Source organism: Rhamphochromis longiceps, linkage group LG13 (assembly GCF_057381845.1).
Source record: "Rhamphochromis longiceps isolate RC_006_pf linkage group LG13, R_longiceps_female_GT1.1, whole genome shotgun sequence".
Taxonomy (NCBI): Eukaryota; Metazoa; Chordata; class Actinopteri; order Cichliformes; family Cichlidae; genus Rhamphochromis; species Rhamphochromis longiceps.
The window spans coordinates 13,296,202-13,315,025 of NC_140569.1; the positions used below are offsets into that span (position 1 = coordinate 13,296,202).

At 38.5% G+C, this 18,824-nt stretch overlaps 1 protein-coding gene across 1 annotated transcript in view; it reads left to right on the forward strand.

The window, feature by feature from the left end:
- The window catches only part of bicc1a (BicC family RNA binding protein 1a), a 60,257-nt gene that overhangs the window by 6,963 nt on the left and 34,470 nt on the right, over positions 1 to 18,824 (forward strand). Inside the window, exon 2 of the mRNA XM_085427764.1 lies at positions 8,999 to 9,045. Coding sequence (XP_085283890.1) covers positions 8,999 to 9,045 — 47 coding nt within the window. The remainder of the gene's footprint in view (positions 1 to 8,998; positions 9,046 to 18,824) is intronic.

The following is an 18,824-nucleotide window of genomic DNA, read 5'->3' on the forward strand; positions in this document are numbered from 1 at the left end:
ACTTCTCACCGTAGGAATACAATAACAGGTGTTCAGCTTTGTGGATATTGATGGTGTTTTTTCAAAGCTATAAATGTAACAGCGCTATAAAAGCATCAAGACAGACTTCTTGATTTTGAGTAATGGTTGATTACTGCTTTGTCATTGTTATCACAATACCTAGAATTATGCAATCCTCAACCCAAATCAAGGGAAATCTATAGTGTTGATTGTTTTGTGCTCAAAGCTAATGTTGGACTTTAGATGACAGAGCATGAAATCTCAGTTGACAGCTGTTTTCACAGGTCACTTCCCAAGTAAATCCCTAAATGAATATCCACACACAAATGTGCAATATTTGTATGCAAAGGACAATAGTTTGAGCATTGGACACATTATGGTTTCCATCATGTTTGAGCAGGTTTTGGTTGTATGCAGGTAAACTGTGTGTGGAACACAAGTGGGAACAATTTTCTCATTTCAGCTGCTTTTGTAAGCAATGGCCTGTACCAGAACAGTCTTGAACCCGATATCTGATAGACTGTCTTAGCTACACCGGATGCACCAAAATGCTGGTTGTTGCCCCCAGTGGCAAAATTGGCAAAGTTTAGCAGATGGAATCCCAAATTGCTTTCCAAGTAGCCCTAACAAATGTGAACTAAATTTTCAAAAAGTGTCTGTTAGGTTAACAGTTATCCTCGTACGATCAGTAAATGGCAGAACTGATTCGTTCTAAAAGGAGGATTGCAGTAGGAAGCATAATTGTCTCTAACTAAACAGATTCTGTCTTCCAGGGCTTTTTTTTTAAATTGTATTTTTATTTTACAAATGTCCATGTTAAAAGCTGAGAATGCTTCTCTGTCAGTTTAGATAAGCTCACATAAAACAAAACCCTTGGCTCTGTTGTATTCTTACAGTTTCCTAATCCTGAAATGGTAATCAGATACTGTTGTTGCCTTGGAGAAACAGATGAAATGAGTCTCAGGTGCTATGTAGATGCCATCTTGCCAAAAATATTCCAGAGCAGTTTACAGGGAGACTCGAGTGTTGGGTTTTGTCTGTTTTCATTTAAATCTCTCAACCTTTTACTGCCAGGTACTTGTCAGCTGTGTGGTATTACACTTGTAGAAACTGGCTTTCATGCAAGATATTCAGACTTGCTGGTTGTGAGCAGCTCTAATTACCGAAAGACAACCTCACTCAACATTATTGATTGTGTTATTTATCATTTAACTACTTTGGAGGGGATTTAAATTATAGTGTGTAACAGAGTCTCGCATCAGTTTGTGTAATGATCACAGTGTAGATTGATGAGTCGTGTCTCTGAGCATGGCTTATCATCAGTGTGGTCTCATCTGTGCTGACTTGTGTCCATTTACATGAAATTAATATTTTCAACTTTTAAAAAAGGGGAAAAAACAAAGTCAACATTTGGGGCTAAAGGAGTTCATGGTAGATCAAATAGGTCAGCTCACAACCCAAGATCAATTTATACATATCACAGACTTTCTCATGTAATTTGCATTATTTTTAAATATGATATAATTAAAATGTCACCTTCTTAAGTCAAAGTATTAACGACTAAGATATTCTATGAAGTGGTATTAAAGTTTTTAAACCATGCAGTCCTAGCCAGGCCTGAAGAAATTCTCTATAATGCTTAAAAAATACACGTGTTCATGTGTTAACAAGCATTGCACGTGCATTTGTGGTTTGCAATAGCTTCTCAGGCCCTCTCATTAGCTCCATGTTAAATCAGCTGAGAACTGCCGCTCTGACTGTGGGGAGGGACATTAGAAAGCTGCTGTAAAAACATCCTCGTTTTCATAAAATGTGGGAATTGTAGTTTTTGCAAGCTTGTTGTTTTCCTGCGAGCATGGAACGGTTTATAAATCTGGCTTTCATATTAATCCATGTCTTTAGTTTTGGTATGCTAAGATGTCAAACCTTTCCTAGGTTTGACTTGTTGTTATGAAGTTCACCACGTCTTTTCTTAGCTTAATGCTAACGTAGACTTTTCTGCAAATGTTCCAAGTTTCACCTTAAGTCCTCTGTGGTTAGTGCCAGTACAATACCTACAGAGGTTTCTAAGCAGCCCTGCAGTTTAGAGATTTAGGTGGTGCCTCTCTTTGATTTTTGCAATTTAAAAAGATTTTGTCTTCAAAGAAATCCTTTCACATTAAGGCCTTTGATTGCTAAATCTTGCACAGTGCAAATACCAGAGACCAGAGGCAAAGTGCCGTGTGTAGTTTCATGACTAAAACTGTGTGTTTTAGTCAGACAACCATGAAAGCAGAAAAGCAAATGTGCACATGTCAGATTTTAGAAAAGCATGTATATGCATGATCCTCTTTGTAAATCCCAGTGATCTTGTACTTGGTTTGAGAAATTTGCACTCCTATTTATGGCAAATGAAACCACATTAAAGAATAGTAGTGGCGGTAGCACTGTTTTTGCACCAACATCATCTTATAAAAGCACTGTATGATTTAAATTTCACATTAGTAATTTGCAATGTATTTCCACAAAACCTGAAGTATGCATATAATATGAGATCAAGTTGCCTAGCAACCACCTATCAACATACAAACAAAAGCCTGGGCATAATAAGAAGACTCTTATAATATGTCTCAGCTAATTTTTCATCTGCATCTTATCAAGCTTGACATTCTTAAGAAAATGTGTACACGTGGTTCAAAGAACACATGCAGTCCGCACATGCTTACGTCACATTTAGTTTATGTGTCGGGGGAAAATGTAAACAAATAGTTTTTATCCATACAAATTGTTTAGATAGCGAGCCCCAGGTGTACAAACTCCTGCTTTGTTATTTAGTTGGTATTAAATAATTGATTTTGACACATTCAGCCTAAATGGATAATTACTTTAATCCTTGCCATGAAATTTTTGTACTCTAGTTATTGGGAGAGTTGTGACTTGGCTTTAACAAAAAACACAAAAAAAGAACTTGAGCTCATGTCTCAGATTTTCCGTTAAACCAGTGTAGCATAAAACTGAAACTGTCCAAGGGTGAAAATATTAACGTCAAAAATATATTTTTATTTGATTTATTGAGCCCTATGTCTCTATTGTTTGCTTGATTGTTGTGTGTGGAATGAAGCCAGAACTGTAGAAATCAACACTGTTTACATTCCTTCAACGTCAAAACAGCGGAATCTCCCAGAAAGTTGCTCTTTCCACAAAATAATGGATACCAGACCTTACTCCATCTGCCCGCTATTAGGCCTGTATAGTTTTTTTTTTGTTTTTTTTGTTGGTGCAATGACAGTGATTAGTTATATTAAATAATTATACAGAAAGCGTTGGAGAGTGTGGATCTGATTAACTACAACTATTATGTCTATTTTCTCAAATTAATACAATCGAGTTTGTTGCTTTAAGTTAGTGTCACATTATTTGTACCATATTTTCAAAAATACATCAGAGGACATAATCCATTGCAAAATGTGAACTGTGCTCAGGGCCTTTGGCTCATTTTTCAGCTGTGATGGCTTTACAGTACACATTGCTGGGAAGGAGGAGCATTGCATTGTCCTTGTATAACCTGGGTAGGAACAAAACTATGGATCTAATGCATTTGAGAAATGGAAGTCTCTTTGGTATGAGTCTGGAATTGTATATACTGGTAAAATGTATTTTAAAATCTGGATATATTCTGTTTTTCAGCTCTCATGCAAATATTCATTTAATTTGTCCAAAGGAAAGCTGATAATTTAAATTGGTTTTCTCTGTTGGTGAAAATAACAGGCTTCTTGGTTATCTAAGTACAGAGGCATGAGTTCTGCAGTTTTGTTTTGTGTGTGTCTGTGTGTGTGTGTGTGTGGTGAAAGGCCTGTCAGTTCTTTGAAAAACAGGGCAAAGCTAAATCCAAAGGATCTCTCTGGTCGTTATTTTCCCTTCTAATTTTATATTATTGGCAAATCATCACATGATTGTTTTGAAGCTGAGAGGGTGAATTTATTGGTTTTCTGAATTTTAAGTCTCAAACTCAACAATAATGAGTGCAAATTCCATTCACTGCATTAAAACAGAGAAAATAATCCCGGTCTTTCATAGGGCAGTAGAGAGGCAGCCTTTCAGTCACTTAACTTAATGTTCATGTGAGCAATTTTTTTTTTTTTGATGAGGCTGGTATTTTATTCTAATCAGTAGTGATTGATTAAAAAAAAAAAAAGTACATTCCTTTTGACCATCTTTGACGCAGTACCTAAAGATAACAACAAAAACATTGATGCATGTAATGTTCTTCCAAAAAACAATACTTCACTGGGATTCTTTAACTAGGCCACCCTGTGTTTCTTCTTCTTTTTTAAGCACATCCTTGGTGGATTTACTCCTGAGCTAAGGATTATTACCCCATTGATATTTCCGCTGCATGTTCGGCTTCAAACAGATGTCTTCACATTTTTCTTCAAGTAATGTTTTATATGAATTCAAAGTTGACTCAGCCCTCTATCTACGAGGCTGCAAGACAACCTAAACCATAACATTTAGGCTTCCGTGCTTCACAGCTAGTATGAAAAGACTTCTTTGATGTTCACCAAACATATGGCTGTTGCCTTTTTATTTATATGGCACATTTAATTACACATTAGCTCTTTTTCCTTAACATAAAAGATAAAAACATAAAAATCTATGTAAGTCTACTGTGCCTTAAGGCAAAACAAGAAAAACACGTATAATGTTATTGTAGCCAAGCAATCCTTTGATTCTTCTGTGTAGAGCCCATCACTCCAAAAAGCTGTGGCTTTTGCTTTTGTGGTCGCCGACCAAAAATAAATTTGCTTTATTGTTCTTTTTGGACTTTTGGACAGCAAATTCTTTTTTCCTGTTACACATCCCATTCAGGTCAAAGTTGTGCTATCGGTTTGTAGACACACAAACACACAAACAAACTGTTTTTATCATTTACGGAATATTTCTAAACTCAGACTAATGGTATCAAAGCTTGAACTTGAGATGATTATTCATGCTTTTATTTCTTCTCGTTTAGACTACTGTAATGGCCTTTTTACTTGTTTTAACAAATCAGCCTTAAATAGTCTTCAGACTGTGCAGAATGCTGCAGCACGTCTCTTAACAGGCACCAAGAGAAGATCGCATATCACTCCAATCTTGGCCTCCCTTCACTGGTTACCTGTAAATTTTAGGTTTCATTTTAAAATTTTAGTTCTAACCTTTAGGGCCCTACATGGTCAAGCTCCTCAATATTTATCTGACCTGTTGAAACCACATTCATCTTCTCGGGCTTTAAGGTCATTAGATCAGACACTGCTGGTGGTACCGCACACTCGTTTTAAAACTCGTGGTGATCTTTTTCAGCTTTGATTTGAGTTGTTGATCAATGGTCATGAGAATTTGCATATTAATGATCTCCCAGCCCATCGTTCCTTCAGTGTTGCTAGTTTCTGTCATTATGCAAATGTACTGTTTGTAAGATTGGGAAAACCTGCAGTCAGCTCTCACTGGAAAACAATACGTCCAGATTAACAGAATAATAGAACCAACTTTTGGGGATTTGCTTACCTGGATGATTGAGCATGATCAAGACGTTACCTGCAGATCTAATTTGCTTTACATTTGCAAAGAGCTCTCAAGACCCAAGGCACCCTTTTCCCGAATCTCACCTCCAAAGCTGCTATAATTACTTCTTTTTTTTTCTTTTTTTTTTCCTCAAACAAGTTATAAAAAATTATATACACTGGAACTCATCAAACAGTCTGTCTCTGCCTTGGATTCTCCCACGGCCAGTTTACACATATGGCAACAGGATGTTTTGCTTTTTGCACATGGCTCGTGTTTTCAATCTTGTCCCATACCAAATTCCATTTAGCTCCTCATTTATGCCAAAGATGGAGTTGGAGTCTTTGCTTTTGCGAGTTATCAGTGAAATAAATGTAATTTTCCTCACTTCAGTTTAGTTTGTGTACTGCTAATTCATAACAGTGGCTTCAAGGCACCACGGCAACTTCTTCACATTTTTTTTTCCCCATTTGGTTCATTCATTTAAAAATGCATTGTCTTATTTGAATATGTGAAAATGTATGTGAAAATGTCATACAGCTGACCAAGAGTTTGACTTGTTTAAAATCAGTGAGTGGATAGGTATTTGATGTTTTCCTGCTTCTTCAAGCATTTTGTGCAACTTTACCACCTTATTTGGCTATATGGAGCCAAATATAATCACATCATCTCCTTGACTCCAGTTGGGTTACAACACAGATTCCAACATAGAAAATTATTACCAAGTAGAATAATATTGTAAGTTACCTTTTGGTTGGCTTAACCTGTACTTGTGTCACTATTTTGTCACATATAGGCAAGATAAGAGGAGATGAGATGATAAAAGAACAGCTGGTCTACTCTGATAGACAGTGTGTTGCTTTTATTTTTCAGTAGACATGGGGGAAAACCGACGCTGCTGTTTTCCTTTTGGTTTGTCTTAGTTCTTACAGGAAGTGACATGGTAGCGGGGTCTTTCATAATCTTGGAACTTCAGACCACCTACAAAACTGAGCTTTCAAGTCGGAGCAGTTCTATACTAAAGCAAATACTGGATGAAAACACTTAAACCTACATTCACTGAGATAAACTAAATATTCTGGGAGTTCTGTGAATACGGAACACGTTGTTTTGTATTTGGTAGCCGCATAGTTGTAACTGTAGCTCAAATTGACACTCATGACATTTTATGCTTTATCAGTTGTTTGTCATGGGGGGAGAAATCCTATGGGGTATACCCTGGGTAGGTCACTGGTTTATCACAAGGATAACACAGAGAGGGAAAAACACCAACCATTTACATCTCAATTTAGAATTGCCAATTATCCTAACCCATGCATGCCTTTGAGAGCTAACCACACAAGGAAAAAACAGCAACTGGCTGGCAGGATTTAAACCCAGGACTTTCTTTGTGTGAGGAACGATGCTAATCACTATACCACCACAGTGCCCGTCTTAAAATTCCCGCCTAGGATGCATGACAGTCACGAAAATAAAGTATATGATGTGAGATAAAGTAAAGCAAAAACAATTTTGCATTTGGCAAGCAGCGGCCAAGTATTTTGTGTGTTTTACCTGACAAATACCTTATCTAAAGAATCAAATACTGATTTGTAAAATATTTGCATTCCCAAAATTAATACAAATTACAAGAGAAATTACATCAATGCAAAACAGCTTTTAGTCCATACCAGTGTTTACAGCTCGTCACAGCCCCCCGCCATCCTGTTCACCCTTATTAGTCTCGTCTGTTATCAGATTAAGCACAGCAGAATGCTGACGCTGTCATTATGAGCATCCGCTATCAGAGGCTCTTAACGCAGCTGAAGAGACATCCAGCATTGATTCAACAAGATGCTTATTTTCCCTTTCGTGACAGTTGTTAATGTTGTTGTTGCATAAGAGTGTTAACAGATGGAATTTTTTTCCGATCGGTTTCCAAAGCAGGAAGAATGGTCGTGGACATAAGCTCGCTTAAATCAGACTCTCCAGATTCAGACTCACAAGTTTCTAATCCACTTTTTTGTGCTTTTGGATGCAATGATGAGCTAATATTCATGTTATCAGTGTATTGGGGTGGTGAAAAGGATGCAGTGCTTAGTGAATTTTAATTATCTGTCTTTTAAAATGTGGTGTGGATAGGAAAGCTTCAACAATCCTTTCCACACCCTAATTTCACAGTGGGATTATCATCATATAATACTGTTTGCACCGTGTACAATCTGTAATGGGCTTTTTTCTTGTTTTTTTTTTTTTTAAATGGGCCAGCTTTTATAGGTTTGAGGAAATTTTACATAAAACTCAACGGGGCTCAGAGGGCATTCACCATATGGTTGCTTGCTTTTCTTTTTTGACGTAATAGGTTTAGAGCTCCATTTAGTTGCAGTTACGTTCTTGATTCATTATAACTCATCATAAATGATTACCATTATGGTTTTCTAAAGCCCAACAGTCCAGACAGCGATATTTACTGTGCGATAAGTTTACCATACATTTTTTTTAGTTATTCAATTTGGTTCTAATGTTCAAAACTGCAAAGTCACTTTTTGAATACATTATACTTCAGCTGTCCATTCAGAAATAAATGTTGAAATGTTTCGGACACTTTTGTCGTCATTGCACCGAGGTCAGCGTTTTTGACTGAACTGTAAGTCACGGCAACTCTACCGCTGCAGATGTTTCTGACCCAGATTTACACAGACTGCAGCAGATCCATCTTGAGAACGTTGACCGAAATGCATCATTAAACTCTCCCTGTATTCCCAAATGACAGGAACATGAGAATTCTCCTTGGATAGGAGATATGTATTTTGCATTAACAGAACTTGCCACAGCTTGGAGGACTTGCAGATGTGCTGGAGAGACTTCAGGCCTGACTTGCTCTGGTGGTTGGCTCTGTGCTTCTCTCCTGCTTACTGTATCAGCTAAGGGAGTTTCTTGGCATTTTCACCTGCTTGGAAATTTACTTTAAGTCAAACACCACTGCTTCTCTAAGTCCTTAGTCTGTTTACACCCAATGTTTGGGAATTTTAAAGTTGTCATGTACCATTTCCAAGGCCAGGCATTTACAGTATGCTGACAGACAAAAGTCGTAAGTGTGAATGTTATTTTAAGAAGTGCAAAACCAACATCAGTCAATCCAAGTGTGGTATGAAATGCTCCATTAATGGCTACTGTAAAATGCCCAAATATTTTCACTGTATCCATCAATTTGTTACACGGAAGCTGTGTCCAATCTCTAGGATTATAGAAAATTGCTTGGAACATTTTTATACCATTCTTGCAAATCAGCAGTATCGCTATGCATGCCAAACGCAATATGCAAAGAAATGGAGATCCACCATAAACACTTTACTGAGTGCAGATACGGTAACATTTTGAGGACTGGATAATCTGTGTGTGATTTGGCTGTGTTAGGCTGGATTGTACATTTAAAAACTGAGTGACTGTGTGGTTTTGATGAATTTATATTTCTTTTTCCTCTGTCTCACTCTAGCTGCCTCTGAGGGGAGAGTCAACGGTGGGGAGGATTTCTTTCAGAAGGTGAGTGTGTAGTCTGCACTTGGATAATGTGTGCTTTGTCTCTGGGTTGTTTTCAAGCCCACTGAGCAGCACTTCACTCATTGGTAATGGAGCAGATGCTCAGGTGCTCCTTCAGTCAGTCCTAATTACAAATGTAAACAAATAAAAACAATGGAACTACACTGACGTTAAACCACTCCAGGGCTCTGATACTATAACACAGCTGACACAACACTGGGTGGGGGGGGGGCTTTCTCAGTTACATAATGTACCATAATATACCAGCTTATCTAAAGTTTAGAAACCCTAATCCGGCCAAGCAGTGCATCACTGACTTTTCTGTGTGAGCAATTTAATGAAATGTCCTCAAGCTTCACTACATTCAATGAAACGAGGATTTGGCTCAGTGAGTTTAAATATTTCTGAATGGGTGACAACTTGCTCACATTCTCGTACTGGTACTTGGGGAACAGTCAAGTATGACACTGTGGCTGTATAGCTCAGTTCTTTATTAATTGATGCTCTTTCATACCAGTACAATTGTTTATTAATTGCAAACTCTCAAGTGAAACCATTTCTGACTATTCAGTAATGTGACTTTCTCCTGGTTTTATTTCTGGAACCTATCCTGACAAGGGCTTGGCAATGCAAACTTGATCACCATGAAAAATTAACAAAAGACTAATCAAAGTAGACTGATTTGGTTGAGTTACTGAGATACAGTATGGTGCAAAAGTTTTGAGCCACCCCTAATTTCAGACTTTCTTGCACTCTGTTAGCAGTAGAACCACGAAGGGGGTCATTTTCACTCCGTGGCATTTAAAGAAAATATCGAAATTGGTTAAAATATAGCAAATAGTGAATTTTAGGATGTGTGAAATAAAAATGAAAAAATAATAAATAAATAAACATAACCGTTTATACCTAGAACAAATGAGGAGGTAATTTAGACCCAATAGAAATTAATGTAAAACAATATTGTACATGCCAGGTTGCCTAGCAACATTTACTATTTATACACTTTTTGATATGATGCCTGCTGTAGTGCAGAGTAGTAGTTACTGCAGGGCCAAACGTGTCATGTATGGGAGTTTGAGCTGAAGCAGAGCCACTCAGAGCACGGAGTGTGTGACCGAACGTGTGGAGAACCGGGCGAGTTGTTGGCTTTATAGAGCAGCAGGGGAACTGCAGAGAGTCCAGAGTGTGGGGAACAAATTGCGCAAATAAAGAGTGAAATCAAGAGCAGAAAAGTTTTGGAGCTGCGGAGGTGAATATCTACAGACTGAGGCGAAGCAGTGAGGATGCTGGACGACAGGCTGCAGGACCGGTGATTAGAGGCAGTTGTGGATGAGATGTTAAACTTTCACTGTTAACTGTTGATAATGTGTTCACGCATCAACAAATCACACCAACACTTGCCTCTAGCGGCTTTGTGATATTTAATGAAATTATCTAAATCATTTATAAAACCAACAAAATCTCTTAAATCTTTTTACAGTCAGATCTTACTTAATTTTCAACTAATTTATCTAATTTTAGCAGCATAACATCTTCAAGAAATGACATTGCCTTTGCTGCTGTTGTTTCAGGACGAGGTCAACTTTGCGGTGGTTTTAGGGAGTCTGGTCTTGGCTTTCTGAAAGCCTTAACCTTTTTTTTTCTTTTTTTTTTGACGTTGGCTGCTTTTTCACTCATTTTCAGTCCAGTATTTGAACCTGAGAATTTATAGTGGAATCTTCTTTTATTCAGGCTTTACAGGGGATTTATGATTCTCTGGTCTCCCCGTTCTCTCCGGGTACCCCAGCTTTCTCCCACAGTCCAAAGACATGCAGTTAGTTGGGTTAGGTATCTAACAGCGATCTGTCCAGAGTGTACCCAGCTCTCGACCTATGGTAGCTGGGATAGGCTACAGCGACCCTGACAAGGATAAGCAGAAGAGAATGGCTATATGGATGTTAAATCTACACAGTGGCTACGTTCTAACCACAAACCCGTAGGAAACTCTACACCATAACCTATGATGCAACTGTAAACTCCCAGGAAAATTAACTAGATTGGGCGTTGACACAGCCCACAATTATTGTCACTGCTGCTTTTTGTCCTGCAGTTTTTGATTATCAGTGAGAGAGTAATAATCATAGCCTCAATATAAGGACTCACAGATGTCAGCTAATTCCTGGAGGGAGATTGCCCAAACTATTGGAATGACACAGAAAAACGTGAGGGACACATGTGTTTGCTTCCAAAAAAATGAAAGACCACAACAAAGACTGGGGACACTAACATATAACGAGCAACTTAGCAAAGAACCAATTTTAAATTGCATCTTCGGGCATTTTGTTACTAGCAGCCTCTCACAAAAACATGTAAATTGTTCCCACTTCTTCAGCTGAATTTATGAAAAATGCTAAAGATAAGGTGATTCCCAACAAGCAATCATCCACAAACTTGGCATATCTCTGCACTGTATTGTTAATTAAAGATGAGGGAACTGGACAAGTGAAGGACAATGATACATGATACAGGACCTGATGGATGCATGTGGACCTTCAGTAGATAAATCTAATATTTGTTGAAGCCCTATCAGAAATGTCTCAACAAATGGGTGGTTGTCAAAAAGGAAGAGAAATGGTGATAAAGCTGCTACATACCACGTTATCTTAGAACATTACAGAAGCAGTGTAGGATTATCCTGATAGCGATGGGGGGGGGGGGAAGGCAGCCAACATCCAAAAAAGAGCTTTGAACGTCCTTTAATAAGCCCAGAAAACTTTTTGTTAAGACTCTTTGCATAAATTATTAGAAAGCTTACCTAAACCAAAGGCAGTCATACCCAATATTGACTTTAAAGCTGATTGATTTACTCTTTGTCCCCCTCATGTTAAGAATTATGTAAAATGATATTAAAAGTAATTAAAATAAAACAAAATTCTATTGATCAACAATTCACAATACTAAAACTTCAGCTTACGGCTTAAATTTATAGATTTTCCACAACCTGTCTGCATGCATATGTCACAAGAGAAAAGACTGTGCAGATGCTGACTAAGATCACAACATTGTGTCGGGCAGAGCTATGTTTCAACTCATGTTTTGGGAGTAAAAATTGTCTGTCATCAGACCCTAAAACAAGAGTCATTGCGACAAAGCATTTATAGCTTTTTATTTTTCTAAAAAAAAAAAAGATGTTGGGTTATGTCTTTTCCGTCTGTGCTTCAGTTCTAAAAGCAGCAGATCAACAGTCTTGCATGTAGAGATCTGATGTCCCTAAGGTCTTGGCAGAGTGGTGCCTTTGGCTTTGAAGTGAATGCAACTTTTCCAAAGGGGTATTTTAGCAACTTGAAGTGCAAGACTGAGTAGACCTGTATAAGTTCAAGCATTAAATTACACAATGACGTTTTATGTAAGCAAGTTGGAAAGAAAAAAAAAAATTAACCGAGACTCTGACTGTATTAAAACGTACTTTGCAAAGTTAACACCTGAAGCATCATCTGCAGATACAGAGGTTGCACTTCTCAGTTATTAGACACATTGCATGAAATGAATAACGAGGCTTCTGCAACACATTGTATCATTACTGTGTGTTATAGTCAGCTGTTGTTAAAAAAAAAAAAAAAAAAAACACCAAACTAGGGCTGAACGATATATCGCATTTGCGATAATATCGCGACATGATCAAGTGCAATTTTCTAACCGCAAAGGCTGCGATTATACTCTGGACATGTCCAAATTCATGGGCTGCATCCTCCTGAGGCCGCATTTGTAGACCGATTACGTCACAGCGACGTGCCGAAGGCTGTCCAAATTACTACCATATCCCAGAATTCATAGCGCGGCCCAGCCAAACTCCAGTTTCCAGCAATGGCGGCCGCTACTAAGTTTTAAAATTACTCATACTAATCTTTCTGGGTCACAAAATAAACTTTTAACATATTTTCAGGCGAGAAAGTAGTTGTGTAAACATCAAATATCTGCTCGGTTTATCAAGATATCCCATATTTGCAAAAGTGCTTCGACGTTTTCAGAGGCGTCTGCTACCCACCAGCTCGACAGCTAGCCGGGAGCTCGAGGGTTACTGATGCGGCCGAGAACGGCACAAGTCCCGGCACATCATTTTCAGATCACCACGGAGTTTCGCTGCTCGGGTTAAACGTAATATATAAGTCACTTAGACAACCTAAAAATGTTATTGTTGGGCTTTTTTCAGTGTTTTGTTTGTTCGTGAGTAAATCGGTTTGGCTGAGATTAAAGTTATTAGATTAGATAAAATAAAACTTTATTAATCCCCCGGGTGGGTTCCTCCTTGGTTTTCACACAGCTGACTAAACGTCAAACAGAAAACTTATTAAACAGAAGTATGAGACAGTCGAGAATTTACACCAGTGTCTGGTTATATTTTAGATAGCAAGAAGCAGACGGCCGAGTTTATTAAACTCCACCGAGACAGCGGTGACGCTAATCAGAACTAGACCGTCCAATTTCACGCCTTTAAATTTTAAAGGCGTGTTTGTGTGTGTGTTTATACAATTGCTATTATGTTTGCACTTTATGTGTAATGTTACTGACTGCAGAGATCAGTAAGATGTGTGTATTTTTTATTTATTAGTTTTATTTATTTAATATTATTTTTTAATTGAATGACTGTCTAGTAGTTCACAGATGTCGAAAAACTGAGTGTGGTAAAGCCACTGATTTTTTTTATGTATATTCCTGCAATCTGCACATTGTACTGACTTTCATTTTAATGTTTACACCAGGGTTCCTTGTCAGCACTTTATGCTCAGATGTTTGTAAGCTAAAAATAAACTATTGTGTATGTTCAAATATACTGTTGTGATTGAAGTAGTTAAATAAAAATGTCAGTCATCAATTCATGCATCACCTCATGTCATCATAACAGAGGTCTGTCTTCCAGGAAAGAACAGTTTAAAATTAATGTAATATAGTATTGGCCATACTATATGATGTATTGCTTGTCTTTGTTTAATAATACAGAAGACAAAGACCTTAAAAAATAATCGCATATCGCATCGCAATCGCAATATTGGGGCAAAAAATCGCAATTAGATTATTTTCCATAATCGTTCAGCCCTACACCAAATGCTGTACATAACTATGATTAATGGAGTGGTATGTCGATTTGTGCAGCATTTGAGTCGGTATATAAAAGAAACTGTCTCAAACGTAATCGAGATTGGTCATTGCATACAGTCTAATCACACTGACAACAGTTGACCCAAATTGTAAGATCTGACATGAAAATTCAAAGTGTATATTGTGGTTTCCTTAATTTATCTCAAGTGGATTGATTTTTGTTTAAAACTCAGCTTCCTCATTATATTAAATCTCCCTCTATACTATGTTAATGGGCTGTAATGAAATAAATGATGGACAGCGGTCTGCTTTAGCATTCCTCCTTTGTCTATTTTCCGTATTTGGTTTTGGAGGTTAGGAATCAGAGTTAAATGTCAAAGAAGGAGGCAATTTAACTGTCCCTGAAGCAGTTTTCAAAAACCAAGTAATGCAAACCAGGCGCCTTAAGATTTCCCTCGTCGGAATTTTAACAAGGACTCTCGATATAATGCACTCTAGTTCTTCCTTCACTTCTTTTGGCTTGGATAGAACGGCAGTGTTTAGGATATGCAGTCTAGATGTCTACCTCAAAGCAGGTCTGGCAAAATACGCCTGGTGGTGTATTGACTTTGCCAGCCATGACTTTAAAAGTCCTTGACTTGAATATTGTCACAGCTTGTTCAAAGAAACAGTGGTTACTAGAGGTTAAATTGACAATTAAAAATTAGTATGCAGCTGTTTGAGTTGGCAGTCTGGTAAGAAGCAGTAAAGTGCTAAAGTCATGTTTTTATTGTAGAATTTCCATTTGGACAGCTCTGTATAGTTTCCCCTCTGATAGCGTGATCACCATACATGCCCAATTTGAGTTGGGAAAATAAACACACGGTGTAACTGTGGATTGTTGAAAGAAAATGGATGAGGTGTGTGAAATACCTTGAAGTTGATGAAAATGGAAACTCTTAGTTGGACCGCTTCCTGCCCTTCCAACACACCCATGAACCACACACACTCAGTGGGACTAATAAGGCACATACGAAGAAAGTCTCTCTCACACATAAGAAAGCATATAGTCATTTTTGACGCACACATTCTTACACTTTGGGTGTTGGGAATTAGATTTTGTAGTTGCCTCAGCAGTTGAGATTTTTAGAGTTCAGTCTCTGGCAAGAGCAGCACAAAATGATCCACCCCCGCACTTTCTTCCCAAGCCTGCCTGCTGCAGTTGATCAAACCCTCTTACTCACTGTCTGCTGGACTTCCTTTGAGCTCAGAGCAACTTTTTGTCATAGAGTCCAAAACAGTCCACCCTCTTCATGTTGTCAGTAAAATAGTAGAGAAGATGGCAGACAATGTTGGACAACAGGAGGGTGCGCCAGCCGTGAAGTTAGCCATGTGAAGTTCCCTGCAGCTCCTGTGAGGGAATCTTACCAGCTATGTCCCTTTTCTCTTTTCAGCCTGTTTTTGGCATCACTCACTCATGTTTTTCCCCTCTCGCACGTCTCTTTCTGCCTCTTCCCTGCTGTTGTTCCAATGTTATTAGGTCTTTGCACTCTATTAATCCATTAATGTTTTCTTGTTATCATTCTGGTGTAAGCAGGGGATTTCTCTCCAAATAATATACTTGATTGTTTAACAGAAAGCGTGCGTCAGTGAACAGTTTATCATATTGTTATGAAGTAAAAACTTTTACGCTGTAAACTGTTGGAAGTGTTGCATCACTCTAAGCTCTATGGAGAGGTGTGTAGAGGTTTAGTCGTGGGGCAACAAAAGACGATAACGCCACGCACCACAGAAGAGCTTTGAGTGGATTTGAGTCAAGAGAAGCCTTTTGAACCTCTATCCAGTTCCTCCCCAGTCCTGCTTCTGTCTCCATCCCAGAGGTTGTGGTTCTCTAAATAATGCCAAGCAGGATATTTAAGTGCCAGTGTTCTCTACATCTGATGCCAGATGTAATTCACTTCATTTACACTGACGCATTTTGTATTCCGCTGCGCTGACAAGGAAAAAACCTGAAAAATTAAGACTGTCAGGGTGAAATATTTGGTTGGCATACGTCTGTGAGACGTTGAAATAACTAGGTCAGTATGAGTGGCATCAAAACATACATAAACAAATGTTTGTGTTCAGTCAAGCAGTTTGAATTATCATGCGTCATCCATTAAAGTGTGTGTGTGTCTGCGTGTGTATGTGTTGCCCAGAGGAGTTACGGTGCTGCAACTTAGCACTCTGTTAACATGAACTCAGCTATGACTGTTGAGCCTCACGGGAACGGTTCAGTCAGTGCTGTCATCTTCGAGCTCTGCTGTTTTCTCAGTCTCGTAACTCTGACACCTCCCCCCAGAAACCCTCTGTCATCCCCGCAAACACACACACAATCGCACATATTCCAGCTGAATCAACAGCTGCACCATTGCAGCGAGATCCAGGAAACATGCCTCTACACTGTCGACTGCTGCTGTGCAATACATACTAACGCAGTCACGTGTTTTAAATGGATGTGCCATCTTTGAGGACATTTACTTAATGATATCCTGTGTTATGTTACGCACACATCTGCACGCACAGCTGCAAACCACTAAGAGCTGATCATGTCAAGGTCGTGCCATGAAATGTTGTTGGAGCCACAGTCATTTTTGTATTGATTTCAGAAAGGCTAGGGTGGCAGAATAGAGTGGCTGGAATGGTAAATATATAGGTTACTTAAATTTGTGCAAATATCTTCACCCATTTGAGAGGCATTTGCTAGCCCCTTCATAAATAAACACCATCCACCCTTTAAAATGGTGTGTGGTCTGCCAGAAATCAGTCCCATCTGCAGGACCCTGCCAAGAACAGCAACGCTGGACAGGAAACAGTTTTCTCTGAACAAAGCCCTTTTTACAGAAAAAGTTAGGGTATAAGCCATAATGTCTTTTGTTTTTTTTAAATCGTAAGCCTTCTACTTTGCTTATTTTCTGTGCTCCATTGTAGTTTCTGCGTAGCTTTAAGAGAGTGAAAAGTACATTTCCATTTACAGTGTCATTTTACTCGCTATCAGTCATCTGGCTTTAGTTCCACCATTGCCACTGCAGTTTCTGTTACCTCTGGGAGCTTGCTGCAGTCTTATGTTTCTTTCATATGTGCTTTTAAATTAAAGGCCTTCATGACAAATCCAGACATGCGTGTCATTGCCACAGGAGAGTGATTTGTAAGAGCAGAAGTTACAAAAAAAACTTTTAAAAATAAAGGAAAAAGTTAAGGGAGAATTTGTCTTTATCGCCGGGAACAGAATGTCCTTTAATGCTGCTTGTGATGCATCCAGCTGGTGTGAGCATGTGATTCAGACTGCGAAGAAAAGTTTGCATTCAGCTACAGGGGTGTTTGTGATTTATTGTCCTTTCTCACATATACCAGACGTCAGTGGGTGGGTGTCATGTTGTAGATTAGCTGCTTGTGCCCGAGGCTAGTTTGAAACTCACTAACATAAAACTTGTCAGATTTTGGTTTCAGGCTTGACTTACAATCTGTGTAAAACCATTTTGAGTGAATACATGGATAATGTTGTTGCAGCACTTGTAAAAAATCCTGCATCAAAGAGGAATGGGGAGGTCTCCAGTAAGACAGTAATGGGTGATCATTAGCAGCACGCTAAAGGCCGGATCTGTTTCCAGCTTAGTCCCTTTAATGATACCAGAATAAATTCCTTACAGAAATAGTTGAGCAAGATTATCTGAGAAGAATTTGCCTTTATTTTCATTGCACAACATGTACATTTCACTCAGTAGACACTGCAAGTAATCGCAGAACCACGAGACGGATAAATCACAAGGAGGACTGAAAGCTTAATTTTTTTACCCTTAGATGATGATAATTCTAAAAAGATATGCAACTTGGGTCAAGAGTTTAAGAGGGAGGGAAGAATATAACAATACATCAGTAAGTTTTTATTGAGTTTGTTTTGTTTTTCTGGAGGAATGCAGACACTTGTGAGAGGAAATTTACTTACCTTTAAAAGGAGCCTATAAAATAAACCCATAGATGCCATTGCTTAATAAAAGTTAAAATTCTGACTTCAGGGTACTAGGTTTTTACATTTTTATGTGTGAAGGTGTAGGAAATCAGTGAGGCCTGAAAGGGGCCGTCAACCCTCATCGGCTTAGAATATACAGCTCAGCTGTAGCGTAAAGTGAAACACGCATCAGGCCTGTGGAAGCTGGCTCTGTTTTACAGGTGTGTGTGACTGGCTGTGGATAAGCTGTCAAACTATGTTGTTGATGATTTCAAGAAAAACCCTTCAACATGTAGAAAAGCAGACAGGAGTTTATGAGCTTCCCTTTCTGATTTGTGCCTCAGTTAGCAATACAAGCTGTACTTTTGTCTTTTTAAAAAAAAAAAAAAAGAACTGGCAGATATAATTTAATAATCTTTGAGGGGACAATGAAAGCTGTGAATAGTTGTAGCAGTACTAATAAGCCTAACATCTAATTTGACTAGGGAGCACTGATGGATCTTAATGCACCCTTTCTCCCATTTGAATTACAATATGTGGCTTATGGCTTAATGCACTGGACCACTAAGGAATATTAAGTGGCAGCCCCTGCTCATGTAATGTGTTGAAGCGGGCCTCTGGTGCTTGATCACGTAGCTGAAACAGGGAATTTCATATCTTCTCCATCCCGAAAACACAAACCCCTGGAAAGTATTAAAACAAACATAAGACCACAGGACATTTCTGAAAACAAGGATGG